The sequence below is a fragment of the Strix uralensis genome, chromosome 1 (assembly GCF_047716275.1).
Source record: "Strix uralensis isolate ZFMK-TIS-50842 chromosome 1, bStrUra1, whole genome shotgun sequence".
NCBI lineage: Eukaryota > Metazoa > Chordata > Aves > Strigiformes > Strigidae > Strix > Strix uralensis.
This window is the reverse complement of record NC_133972.1, coordinates 67,641,318-67,656,430: the sequence shown is the minus strand read 5'-3', so window position 1 is coordinate 67,656,430 and position 15,113 is coordinate 67,641,318. Positions and strand designations below refer to the sequence as shown.

Genomic DNA, 15,113 nt, shown 5'->3' with positions numbered 1-15,113 from the left:
TCATACCCTCAGCTGTTCAACAGGAATAACAGCTCACAAGAACATTACAAACACTAAATAGTCTGTGCTATTTGGTTTTACAGTAGTTGAGACCACAGCAAATCTATAAATAGATAATCAAAGCAGAATAAGGTTTTCAATTACTTTGAAAATAAAAGAATCACTGTGTAATTATATTCTTGCTAATTATAGTACATAGCCTACATGATCTTCTATTCCTAATGAGTACAGTCAGTTTTTTTCCAATCCCTACCTGAAAAGATTTGGTGCAAATTAATACCCCTCTCCCCTCAAAAAAATCCAAAACAGAAACCAAAAAACCCTCCATCCAACACCCAAAGTAAGAATTTGTCTTGGGAAATGTAAACGAAAAGTATAGTAGTTGTGAATGAGAATATTTTTTCTAGAGCATTAAATAAATCCATCAAGAATTAATGTCAATCAAAGTAACAAATATCTACTTTCCTAGCATTTCTTAGAAATGAGAACTAGGTCCTTGCTGATCATGTACTGACACCAAGTGTTCAATGTCTATGTTTCCCATTGTATTTTCTTGTGGTAGAAAAGGATTAGTTCCTTTTGTTGCTGGGTTAGTGGGCATTCCAACACACAACTGATAGTACCTGTGGTTAAGAAATTAAAGTGCCATACTAAAGAATATACTGTTCATCAAACATCTGCCACTTTCTTGTAAAAAATGAGACTTTTGACATGAAGACACTGTCAATAATTATTAATGCTGGCAGTCTGAGCACTTGCAGCAAGACAAAGCAGTAGCAGAATGAATCATTGAGTGTCCAGTGACTTTGTAGGTGAACTGTAGAGGAGTGTTGTTTACCAAAACATTTGTGTTACAACATTTCTTCACCTGCCCTAACCCTCTAGGTTGCACCATACGTAAAATCATACCTACCTATGATATATGCCATGTTTCTCCTTTCTTTCCAGCAAGATGCTGATTGGAGGAATGACGTAGACCTGAATTAGCTAGATGTATGTGGGGTTTATTTTCTTTTCATTGAGTTTTCAACATGTGATACAAAATTTATGAAGAATCTGTTAAAGCAAAAGCAGAAACAAGCTTCCCCCTCCCAAATTATACTATTCATGATAAACTGGAAATAAATAAAAAAAGCAGCTTTTTTCAGTTAAATGTGTTTGATCCTTGAAAATGAATGAATAAACAAAGACTTGATGGAAATATGTGGACCTTTTTAATCTTAAGGGTTATTCCAGCATACTTTTGCATCATGCATACCTACTTAAATACTGTAGTGGTTTATGGCAGTGATATGTTAGATGATCTTCTGTCTATAATGACTCTTTCAACAATGCAATAATGCTCATGAAAATAACAGCATGGATTTAAGCTTTGTGTAGGCATTTCTATAGTAATATGTCTTTTTGGAGGGGGTGAATGTACTCTCTCTACAACAACTTGACCAAAACCAGGGTGCCTGAAAGCAGATTCTGACACACCATGTTACACAGTATTGGCTGGATATCTCATGGGAAAAACAGTGAAGCCTTGCCAGATCAATTTATCATCTGTTTCCTGAAATTCCAGACAAGGGACTGATGTACAAAAATCCATGTAAATAATGTGGGCCTGATGTGACACAGTGTGTGCTAAGCCAGCCATAGCAGGGTTGTGAATACGTGAGTGAACTGTGAGTGCACATTGGATTCATGGTCTTCTGAGGTAGTGCTACTTGGCTTTCAGCATATAGTGTAAGAGTGTGCCTAAATAATCTACTACTACTTCAAAATATTTACAAACTGTGGAGATTGCTAAAAATCAGGCAGTGCTTTCCATTTGAAAGCACGTTAAGTAAAATCTAATTGGATGGAATATACAGGTACCAATACAAGACACTGTCATTTGTACTATAGGATTAAGTATGTATTGTACATGACCATGGCACATTATGATTGTTTATGCAATTCATTCACCAGATGGGGCAAGAAACCTGTCTGAACTATGCAGACAGTTGTCTTAATTACACTAGAAATACAATCAATATCAATTTATGCTTCCCAGCATCTGAGGATCTCAGAACTTCTCACTCAGATAAAAATCTGTTGCATTTGCATTCCTGGTCTTCCTTTGGTTTGATGCTTAATTTGGAGGAATTATTCAGGATTTACACAAGATTAATTGAAACTGGAACATGGTTCAAGAAATAAAGTTACGTCTTTTTCATGCCTTTGACAGTTCACTCCTGACACCAAAACATAAATAATGATTATGATGACTATTGGGAGGAAGTATGGAAGCTGCTCAAGATTCTCAGGAAAAAAAACCAACAAAAAGAATCATAAAATTAAAATGAACATCAAAAAGGGTGGCTTCTATTTCCATTTAATTTCTACCTCGGCTGCTTAGATATTTTTTATTAACTTAGCCTCCAATCGTTTCAGCCATAAGGAGGAGTATAGATAGTTTTACTACCTAAAACATCATTAAAAGAAAGATGGATTTATTGTTCTCTCAGAATCTGACATGTTTTGAGCTGTTCAGTCTGAAATGGGATCAGGAGCATGCAGGCAGCTTTGAAGGGGAACTAAATGTGCGAAGAAAGATTTATTAGGCGTGAGACTGGTAATGAATGACTGAACGTACAGGTTGGTAAAATGGAAGTTTATAATCACTAATGTATTTGACTGCTGCAGAAAATTGTTAGGAATTAGCTACATGTTTCCAAGTTTTTGTCATCCTAAAGGCAAAGACTATTGCATGTAATGATCATCAGGTTATTTTGAGAGAAAGTCTGATTTTTTATGATAGTAAAGTACACATTATTGTACTGCGAATTATACAAATTATTGTTTATTTTTTTTAAAGCAAATCTTATAATCTCTAGTGGCTACACTATATTAATTAAGCATTAGTTACCCAGCAGTGCACTCTTCTGTTGTGTTTCTGTCATAGCTCGCAGCTAACTTCAGTAGTGGGAATTTTTAATAATGAATACACAGTGGTAACAATATGTAATTAATCACATCCCCAAGGCTGCTGAAGTCAAATACAGGCTTAAGTGATTTGCAGAACCATGACCATAGTGTCTGTAAAATAGAACTGGAGGTAGATTTTCCTAAAAAAAAAAAATAATTAAAGGTCCTGAACATAAACTTACAGTATACATATAAGAAGAAAATAAATCCTACCCAAAGTCAATAGCCAAGTTTTTGTGAGGTGTTTTATTTTCTCTTTGGATGATGGAAGTCCTGCCTAAAGGGTTATTCCAATGAGTGGAAGACTGATACTAGAATAAACCTCAATTGCTGCTGCAGATACCACATGATATTACCTTCAGAAACAGGCTGAACATCCTTCCTCAACCACAGCTGATCTGTCTCATGTACTAAAGGCAAAGTACTTAAATATGTTGTGGAATAAAGATCTGGATGGAGAATTTGGTCTAATGGAATGATGTTTAATAGTTTGAAACAGCAAAACAGAACATGGAAAATGCTTAATATGGACCACAATCTAAATGCCACAGAGATTTCAATATGGTGACATAACCATACTATGATCTATCTTTTTTCTTCATTACAACAGCTCTATTTCTACAGGATATGTGTGCACAAATATTGAGTGGGTGTCTGGTGTATATCTGCATAGACTTATAATTTAATTTCTTTTTATAATTTCTGTGTGACTTTTCTCTTGTCAAATCTGTTTGGATAAACAACACTCCACTTCATAACACATACATAAATGCAAGATAAATTTATACACACTCATTTATAAAGTTGCAAAAAAATATGAAAAATAATGACAGCGAATGAAACAGAAAATATGATGTTTTCTCTTGGTTTTGGTGGCTAACTATACACATAGGAAAAATATCAATAAAAACCCAGTCACCATATTGATCAAAAATGACAAGGATGTTTTATAATCTAGTTAAATCACTGAAGTCTCTGGCATGTTTTGCTTCATATGTGAGAGATGTGCAGCAGACACCAAACATGCACTTAGTAGGTTGTAATCAGAACTAGCTCTGCACATCTTGGGTGCTAATTACAATCTAAGATTCAGTGGATGACTTCCCAGCAGCATATACATGGGAAGTCTTCATGCAAGCCCTAGGCAAACCATGCATACAGTTAACCTATTCACTACACTTTCTCCTGAGTTTTAATTTGGAGAAATATCCACCTGCAGAATGAATTGAAAACATTTTTTTTGTCAGCTTAGAGCAAGCTTCAAGGGCAGTACTTTTAGGAAGTCTGACTTACAGAGGTGAAAAAGTGATGTATAAAATTTTATCATTTCATGTAAATGTAAACAAGATGATAGGAAAGAAGTAAAGAAAAATAGGCAGCTGGAGAACATATTTTTCTCTGAGAATAGTAATTTAGATGGATGACATCATCATACTATGAGTGTGGTTACTTAGGGTGAAACTGCTCACTGCATAATTTTAAAAAAATTATTACAAAGTAAGGATCTCCTACTTTACCCTGACATCTTTTATTTTTATTTAAGGTTTGCATGACTTGGTTGTTTTGTTTTGTTTTGTTTTTTTCACCAGGAATCCAGTGCTAAATCAAATAGAGCTCAGAAAAAATTGCAAAGCAAATGTGCATAGTGTTTAGGCTGAAAAGCCAAGAAAACACCAAATGTGCTGCCACATATCCTAGTTATTCAAAATGATTGTATAATTTTTATATGGAGAATGACTGCATGCACTCAAAAGGGAAATGATGACCATCTCAAATGGCCAATCTCTGTCCTCTAATGAAGTGGAAACTAACAAAAAAGATGTCAGCTTTAAAAAAATGTAAATCACAAACAAAGTTTTAAAACTTCTAAAGGAAAATTTTAGGATTTGTTGTGCATTTTTAAGCAATTCTAGGTGTGTGGGAGAATTGTTTGGCTTAAGTGGAGTGCATTCAAGGTTACCAGAACATGAACATAAGCAACTTTAGAAGATCTTCCTAAATCAGAATTCAGTCTAAAGTTAATGAAATCTTTTCACCAAATCTCATTGTTTTCAACGAATTTTGGACCATGTCCCTGGAACGTATGAAGCACAGCAGACTGTCCCATGAGTATAATAATATTTATGTCTGGTCAGTATGTTAATTTTCAGATAACTGACCTGTAAAGAAGTTTTGGTTATGGTTTTTTTTTTTTTAATCTTGTATTCATGCTTTTTTCCCCAGGTCTTTTAAAGAAAAGTGAAAACTGGCATCAAAATGCACTTTAGGGGCTTTTCGATTAAAAAAAGAAAATCAAAATCAACCAAAGCAATTTAATAGATCTCGTGACTCCTTTTGAAAATCAGATTAATTCAGCTGAGGTATCTTTTTTATTTTGTCTTTTTTCCTATGTGTATATTAGAAATCTAAATTAATTATTGCTTTATCTGTACTTACAAATAAATGCTGGATTCATTGCCTCCTATATCAGGTGACTGGAGTTTCTGCACAAGTATCACAATTATGCCAATAAAAAGCACAAAGTTTATCTAGGGGAGAAAGAAAGGAAAAAATTGTGACAATGATATATTTTTTTCAAGTATGAGAATGAGACATTCACAGTGACTTGCTGGCTCCATTGCCTTACTGTTCACCAAATTGCAGTCTAGAAGTTTTATAGGGTCAGGAGTAATGGGATAAGTTTACAAGGGTCTTATTACCCCTTTTCCAGGCAAAAATACCCCCCTTGCAGCAGCTAAAGTAAGGCTCTCTTCAGTCCCAAGCACCAGATAAGACAAACATAAGCTAAAATGTTTCAACGTTTGTCATTATCAAAGAGTTCAAAGAAAAAAAGGAAAGATCTGTGCAGATAAGTCATATAGCAAAGATCTCAACAGTAACAACATCTTTAACTTCCATCTCTGAACTAAGGCACTTCTCAGTTTAACAGCATCCATCAACGTTTGCTTCACTCACAATTTAGTTTCTCCCCTTTCCTGAAAACCCCAAGTTGTGTCACTTTCCTTTTGCTTGGCTGAATCTCTCACAAAATGAGAAGGTTTTGGAAGGGGAGGGGTGTGTATTAATGTCCATCTTCAAATCTTTTAGTTTTATGTCATCCTGGGCATCTTCTCTTTCGTAGAATCATGTAATTACAGATATAATTTCAAAAATTTGAACATTAATAAAACCAGTTTATTTTGGTGCCTTGGCTTCAGATTTGGCTGTCACCAACTCCATAGCTTCTTAGCACCAGAAAAAAACAGTGAGAAATTTAAGTTGATCTCTTATTGCAACCTTTTACTCCTGTAAGGAGACAAAGATCTTAAATTAGATGTGACCATCTCTTTCAGAAGAATTTTCTATTTGATCTGAGGACTATAAATGAATGGAGAAGTCCAGTCGTCCCTTGCTAGGTTGCTTGAATGTTTAATGCTGTCAACAGAAGCCAGGTACAACTGATTCCCCAAAGCCAGAATATGATCCTTCATAGAATATGTCTGTGAAGCATAGAAATTCACATGCTTTGATATCACAAAAAACCCAGAACATTGGACCTGCTTCATCCCAATGTCCTTCAGTGTTATTAGCTAAGTTACCTTTAACATGTCTAAAGGTTACTGTACTTTAGAGACCTGTCCAAATACTTAAAAGGACAAGCACCAAACCTGATGAAAACAACTACATGTAGATAGCTACCTGTGAGCTGGATGTCTAAATTCCCACAACAGTCAATGCAGACCTGGCCAATGCTGTCACTGGAGTATAGAGAGCAACTTAGCATGCTGAGAATTAGACACCTACATGTGGTAAGCCAAACAGCTTTTTAGGTGCCACTAACCATATTGTCTAGAAGCTCAATTTAATTTCCTAAATGGAGGAGCCCAACACCATTTTAAATTGCCATATTCTTTTGAGGCAGCAGCTGGAGGCCAAACAGCATACTTTAGAACATAGGTCTCTAGCATCATTTGAGTCAAACCCAAGACCTCTACCAACTAAAGTGAGCTTAGATACCTTGTTGACATTTGAGCATATTGCACTATGTCCATGATGCTATTATAAAGATAATATTAGCTAAAAAAATATAGCTGTGAAATTAATGTCATCCAACAGACACAATTTAGTTTCCCAGTGCCTTGCATCTACGCTTGGCCTTCAGCTGCCATCCCAAATGGCACATGATTCCCATATATCCTGTGTCATATATGCCAGCCACAAGCAAATGCTCCATAGGCTCTAGGGTCTTACTTTTGGCATTTGGTACCTATGTTTAAGCAACTGAATAACTCCTTGTCTACATAGTCTTTGCTTGCAGGCAGTGCACCATCATTTAACTTGTACTAAACTTTATAACAATGGAATTACTTAGCATTGTGGATGGCAAATAGTGGACATTCAGACAAGCTGTCCAGTAGCCCAGCAGAGCGGATGCAGCAGTTTGTAAAGCCATTTGAAGCTATTTACATCAGTTATTTATCCTTGAAAGTGTTGAGGAAGCGCCTCTTCCAAGTAGTACTTACCATGATTGATCCAACCACAGGGCCCTTGATCACCCACCACAAGGCAGTGTTGTCATTCATGTCCCAGCAGCTACAGTCGTTAATGAAAGAATGGGGTGGGGAAAGGGAAGGAAGGAGAAAGGTAAAGATGTAACAAGGAAGTTAAACTTACAACAATTTTTAGGGGGGTGGAGAGTGGGAGATTGGTCTTGTAGTAAAATTATTTTATTTGGATTTAAAGGTACTAGTTCTTTAGTCTGTCCCTGTCATAGCTTTCTTTTACAGCCTTTACCCAACTTATCTGAAAGTAAAGTAAGTATTTTTGTGGCAATTTCAATCGTACCTCTTACTAAACAGTTTAGTCATTTTGAAAAATGCCTTTATGTGTGTTTCTGTGTCTACATACGACTGTAAAATTGTCCCTTTAAGTGGGGGGAAGGGAAAAAAAGACGGGATACCTTGAAGAGTAAGAGATGGTTATTCCAAAGTTTGATGTCTCAGTTACTTTTCCAGGGTAAACAGATATGAATGTTGGTTCCTGACCCTGACATGAGTGTTCTTACACATATCTAGTACATGAGGATGTAGTAGAGACTGGTTCTATTCACATATAGGAATGATTTTCCAGTCATTGAGTTGGAAGTCCTACCAAGGAGCAGGGATTCATCTAAGAAGGTTGAAGTACTGGACAACAGTTAGGGTCAGCTCCTTTTTTAAACCGTTGGGAGTGGGCGATCATAAATAAAATGGCATTTCTAACTCAGCACTTAAAATCTTCCTCCAGATTCACCGAGGATTCTGCTAAAGTTTATTATATATAGATGTATTTGGACATTCATTTGTAGAGAAAAATAGTTAGAGGACCCATATACATATGGATTTTTAAGTTTAACATGCATTTTTAAAGCTAGAAAAAGAATAATAATGCAAAAAAAAAAATCTTATTTCCCCTGCTACACCACCCCCACTACACTATTTTAAGTTATTAAGAATTTGTTTGTCAGTTTAAAAATGTCTTTTATTTGTCTCCACTTTCTTCTCCTCATGCTTCCCTCTGGAAAACATAAAATCACAGAAAAATGTCTACTTTGTACCTGCAGTTCTGAGAAGGAGGGTTTCCCTCCCACTGGGACAACAGCCAAAAGTCCCAGCAGTGGTTGTCATGGTGCATTTGTCAGATGCCAAGACACAATTTGAAAGAGCATACAGGAATAAAACACTGCTGATCTTATGAGAGTTTAATGCAACGTCTGTGTCATTTAAATGGTAGTCTGGTAGCATCTGGGGGAAAAGTGAAAATCTTGACTTTAAACAAAACTAAATACATGTGTAAGCGTGAGGAGGCAGTGCTAAAATTCCATCATCAAAGTGTATGTGAGAGAAATCCCACGCAGCTGAGTGATGTCTGGTTTAGAAATTTCAGTTGAACTTATATATGCAATATTTTACTGGATTCCCATAAAACCAACAATACAGATGTGTGTGGTAGAGATGGTGAGAAGAGAGGAAATTTAGAGCTGGGATATTAAATTTGCAAAAAATTACATATTTTTGCTTCTATCTACAAAGCCTAGAAACTTAAAATCCCCCAAAATCTATGGGACTGATGACTGAGATTTTCAAAAGCAGAGTCACATTTCTGAGTTACCTCATTTTGGATGCCCAACTTAAAATATTTGAAAGGGGACAAATGTTCAGAGGAAACTTCTCACCCATAGTCTGGAAATCAAGCTTTTTTCAGTTATCAACAATTGTGTCATACAAAACAAAAGCACCTAAAATTGCCAATTATCTTTTTAACTATTTGTATGCATTTATAAATCAGGTGCCCTCTTCTGAAGATTACCCACTATTTGCACAGCTCAACCTCTTTAAGATGCACATTAAATCTACCCTGAAAGTCTTTAGTGAGTTGACCAATGTTGGAAGAATCTGGGCAAATTCTAATATTAATCTGGCTGTACAAACAGACATTGATATTTGGCAATTTCTCTGTGTGGATAAGAAACGAGAAGGGACAGAATCTACCTGCTATAGTTCCAGCCGTCTATATTCAAGACATCTACAGCCCAGCTAATTATCCTGGACTGTGGTTGGGACAAAGAGACAGCTGGAGGTTGTTGGGGTTTTTTTTCCACACTGATGTATTTTAAATGTGTACTCCGGGGCAGTACATCATCCCCTACAGTTGCCTGTTCTTCTTAGACCTAGACCTTTCCTTTTACAGGATGTGTCCCCAGCCAGCTCAGTTGTCACAATCTATCTTGTGGATGTCAAAAAGGAATCAGATCAAGCTCACACAGAGGTTTTTTCAAGGACTTTTTTGGTCCAGTCCCTGTAACATCTATAGGATGGATGTGGTGGAAGAAACACCACCTTCTCAGATGAACATGACCAGAAGGAAAAAAAAGCAATGCACAACAGAACAGTCTGTAATATCAGCCAACAATCTGTACTACATAAACAGGCTTCCTAGGTTCTTTCAAATGCATTGCTACAGTGGAGGTCAGACACACAGGACTCTTCAGGATGGATGAAGGAAAGGGAGCCAGTGGGATGGGGGAGGGATGTGATTTCCATTTGAAAAGGCGAGTCAGATCTCTGTTACATTTCTGGTGTACATCTGGAATAACTCCATTTAATTCAGTAGCACAGCTCTGGATAAACAGACAGTTGCATTCATCTCCACAAAGCTGTCACTTACAGTGATGTGAATCAGGAGCTGAAGTCAAGGGAGCTCTGCCAGTTTTATAATGAGCAAGCAGGAGGAGACTCATACTCAGAGTCTGCATTTTAGTCCATGCTTTTGCGACTATGGTTTCCCAGTTCAGTGATTTCTGCAATGTTTTCAGGCTCATGCTGGCTTCTCCCCCACCCCCAGAACAATGCTTGCTGATTTTTAAAAAGTAACCACTGAGACGCTCAGCTAGAATCTGTCTAAATGTGTTGCATGCTAAATAGCTTCTCTAACTACAAGAAAGGAAAAGGGTTTTTTTGTTATTTTTTTTACTTCTTTTTCCTTCTGCAAGACATTCCCCCTACCCACAAAATGCAAGGACTGTTTAGACTCCTAAGAGAAATTAATGCATTTAAGACCAGTGTTGTAATCATAATAATGACACAACAGGGGTTTCTGGCTTGTTTTGCATGGAAAAAAAAAGATTTAATTTGTCTTAATGTCAAAATAGAACATTGGGTCAAAGCACTGGCATCCCCAGTGGAGGAAGGGCTGTATGTGCTTTCCAAAAGAGCCTGAAAGTACAAGGATGAAGAAAACCTGACAGAACAGTGAGTCTTGTGAAAATTCTGGATCCAGGTATCTCTAGTATAAAGCAAAATTAAAACATAAGCCTAAATCTCTCAGAAATGGGACTTGGGTGCATAATGACACCTTTCACTCAGATCAAGGTTTTCACTGCTGGATATTGCAAATTTTATTCAGTCTCCCTCATTCCCATATTTTTCTAGCATTTCACCAATTTCAAACATAGCTGTCATGAAAAAACATTGTTAAGTTTGTATTTTCTGGGTGTACCTACATGTCCATTCCTACCAGCTATGTCTTCTGCTTTATCAGACCACTCAATCTACTGATTACCATCAGTGTAGGACCATCTCAGGAAACAGGCTTTCCTTCTGGACCTTTAGAAAAGGATACAGGATATTTGCAGCATTTTTCCCTACCAAAACAGACCATTTGAGTGGAATCTACCCTCTTCAATCCTTTCTGAAATTATTCCATTTCCTCATTTTTGTTAACACAGTGTTAACACCCCTACTCATCTCCTCCACTAGATTTGTGGAAAAAACTCTTCAACCTAAACTCCTAATTGTCATTGTAAATCAAAGCTCATCAATGCCTTGTGCAGATTTGACTCATCGCATCAGAGATATCTGTAATAATTTCTACAGCTGAGCTCATCACCTATGTCTTCCTTCATAATCAGTCAGAAAGGAGCAATCACAGGTGTGATTCACCTAACAGCTCTTTTAAGATGAGATAAACCATATCCTGGACTCCACTAATTTAACCGAACAGGGAACGAAGGGCCACTAGGTCAGCTGCATGTTTACAGGGTAAGATGTCTACATCTTCTTTTATGAATTCACCAGTGCAACAGGGACATAAACACCGAACTATGGCTATTTATGCAGATGAACAGGAAAGTACTCTAGGTTGAACACTGGACCTAAACTACTTGCATGCATAAATCAATGTCAGAAATCGAAGGAAGGACAAACTATACTTCTGTTTCATCCTTGTCATCATACTGAATGCACGTGAAATGATTTCCCATGCAGCAATACCTACCCGGTATCATCAAAGTGAAGTCTCAGCACTGCCCAGACAGTGACACAAATTGTTGGGGTACCTGCAGAGGTAAGATGGTGATATTAGCAGTCTAGACACATTTAGTACTCAGCAGTGAGCACTTTTTGCAACCTCTCCACTGAGGTTTTATTTCCTAATAGCACTCATGCATGAAACAATGCAAGTCATTACATTAATTCAGAGCTCTAGAAACATCTATCTCAGTCAGAGGATGGGTTAGTTTTGGTGGGATTGCAGAAGCAAAACCGGTAACAGGGAAAAATGATGTCATTTCAGGTCATTATTGCTCCAAGCTGTTGTACTGCATCTTATTGCATGAACAGTAATACATAGTCTGTACAAAATAAAAGCAGGAACATCAGCTTCCATGTCTAGAGCTACTGTAATTATGCAATAATTGCAGAGTGACAGATGTTGAACTGTAATGACATTATTGTATTCTTTGTATTCTTATGTGGTTTTGCCTTAAATGATTTACATATACTTCATTTTCTCTGTTATTTTATTTACTTATTCAACCAAAACAAATCAGTAGAGGATATTTTTCCTTTACTCAAAGGAATATTTCACTTTTTTCATGAAAAAACCCACAAACCAACCCCCAAAAGAGAATATGGGGAGCAAGGATTTAATTTCTATTTCAGACATTTCTTTACTCTTTAAAAAAATGCATGTAATACTACGAAACAGTAAGAATCCACTGAGAAGCTTGGATTTATTTTCCTTTCTGAAAACACCAAAAGTGCAGTTTTTCAGGGAAAATATTTTTATAAAATAATGCTTTCTTGCAAGAGAACTCTGCGTAAGTTGGATTTATATTTTATGTCAAATAAAATCTTTGACTAGAAAACTGCCTACATCTATTCAGGCACCACTGGAAAGATGAAGTGCTACAAAGCAAACAAAACAAGGACCTTGATAACCCTAACTTCCAGCAGTGAATGAGACTGTCGTAAACTGACAGGAACAATTATGTTTCATACATTTTGCAAGGCTGTGTTGATGTCACATTAATTAGTCATTCGACTGAATCCACTTAAGTGAGTCTCTGTCAAATCTTATATTCCCACTATCAGAAATAAAAATATCCCTGATAGACCTAGATGACTGATGAAGCCCCTTTAAAAAAGCATACACAGAAATATTTGAAAGGAAAATAACAAAAAGAAATAGAATGACAGGCTTTGGGGAGAAGAAATCATGCATATTTAATCTAAATTGAAGTCTGCTTTTGTACATGAGAATACCTAGAAAACATTGAGATCTCTGTGCAATTAACAGATGTTCAATAATAAAAATAATCTTTAAATATCAAACATGGGTCTCGTGTTATCTAGTTTGCACTGATTTGCAGTATATAAATTTTGAAGGTATGAATAGTGTTCCAAGTCTGAAACATGGGCAGGAACGCAGAATTACACTAAATGTGTCATAAAAGCATGTTTTGGATCAGCTTGGAGTTTTGAACCATCTGCTATATGAATATACATAGACTCACTTTTCTTTACATCAAAAGATATATATGTATCTTCATCACCTTATTTTCAGCTTCTAAGTAACATTAGAAAACAGACAAGCCCCAAAGACTGCAAATACAGCTATTGGTGCTGACTGTGTCTCTGCCCTGGGTAAGAAGCAAGGAGTAAGCATTAGGAGAGATCTCAGGAAGACAGCAGTCTATCTGGAGAACTTGTCAGTGTATTGCATATTTAAGACGAAAAAAAATTGTCTGGATCGACACAGCCATATGTCATTCTCATTAATCAAATGAGGACGCTGATGTGCTCAGCACATTTTAAGAAAAAGATAAACATCCAGATGCTACAAAATGCTGAGGTCTTGCTTATTGCTGCTTCACTGCACCTCCCTCCCCATCAGCTCTGAGCTTGCATCCAGAGTATGGATGTGCTTCTGTTGTTGCAAAGTGCCAATTGCTCCTACCAAGTCAGGGAAACTGCTATTCAAGTTGAAATATGTAGGAGCTGAGAAAATATTGTGTTTAAAAAAAAACCAAACCCAAACCAAAACCATCCACATTTGGAGAGTGTCTTAGTGTTATTAATGAATATTATTGATACTGCTTTGAATATGAACAGTTAGATATTATTTATGGTATGCAACTCAAGACCAAATATTATGAGGTTGGATTACAGAATGAATCCATGTGGGTAATTCTTTCATTACAGAGACTGATTTAAAAAAAAACAACCCTCAGTTAATATGCTGTGTTGCAATATTCTCATATTTAGACAAACCTACGGATATGAAATTTGTGCAAACTTAATTAAAGGAACCCAATCTCTATGTTCAGATTGCAAAGATTTACACATTGTTTTCTTTCATAATTATCACATTTTCATGTACATAACCTTTGAGTTCTCTTTGAGAACAGCTTTATATCTCAGCTGTAATGTGATTATACATCTGTGGATAGTATAAGGGAAACTTTGAACATCCTTTTCCTATAGCCTTTTCCAGTAGCTATCCTTTTCCAACAGCCTTTACATGCCATAGGTTTTTTCTGATCACTTGTCCTCTTCTATTTTCTCTATAACTTTGCTCCTATTGTAGCAAGTCTTTGCCAGGAGATGAGAATTTTTGTCTATATACAGCTGCCTCAGGAGGGAAAAAGCAAAACCAGCTGTGGATTACTTGAAAGTTCAGGTTATACGAGGATGTTTTTTTTAAAGGAGAATAGTTTAAGGCATGTGGTTTCTATATAGAATTTACACATAATTATGCAGGATTATTTCCAGATTATTTCAGAAGTATGCTTGTTTTACGTATGAAAATGAAGCTTAACCTTCCTAGGGTACATTTAAAATGAATGTATTCTTCTGCATTCACCATCTGACTTCTGCACAAAAACTTCAGCAAAGAACTGCTTGAATTAATGTGTTGCAGTAATCAGTTTATCTCCAGAGGCCAGAATGAAAAATAGTTATACTGGTTATCATCGTACAACTGGCCTTCTGAACCAAATCTTGTTTTTCCCCATCCAGGTAGGATGAGCATATGTGGATACCCCTTGAATACATTTTCAGTTTAGCTATTGTCTGGAAGAAAGACATAAATGATGTCATAGAAAATGGACTAGACTTAGCATCGTAGATTTGATTAAGCTGAAGAACTTGGCATTAAGATCATATCTTGTAGAAGGCATTTCGCAGTTGTGGACTACATCTCTGCAAGAGATGCAGTGTCCTCCAGATTTCAGTTCAACTCTATTCAGACAAAAAAGCACAACATGGTTCAGTCTGCAGTCGTACTTCTATGTAAAGAGTAAAACTACACTTTGAAATGTATGTGGAAATATTAGATGGTTTGTGGAGCTGTCTTGCACA

The 15,113-nt window shown here is 36.5% G+C and overlaps 1 protein-coding gene across 7 annotated transcripts in view; it reads right to left on the bottom strand.

The window, feature by feature from the left end:
• The window catches only part of ADCYAP1R1 (ADCYAP receptor type I), a 142,333-nt gene that overhangs the window by 23,092 nt on the left and 104,128 nt on the right, over nt 1-15,113 (bottom strand). For all 7 annotated transcript variants that reach the window (XM_074869602.1, XM_074869608.1, XM_074869616.1 and 4 more), the window contains exons 11-13: nt 11,749-11,809; nt 7,458-7,527; nt 5,392-5,483 (exon numbers count right to left, since the gene is read on the bottom strand). In XM_074869602.1, coding sequence (XP_074725703.1) covers nt 5,392-5,483; nt 7,458-7,527; nt 11,749-11,809 — 223 coding nt within the window. The remainder of the gene's footprint in view (nt 1-5,391; nt 5,484-7,457; nt 7,528-11,748; nt 11,810-15,113) is intronic.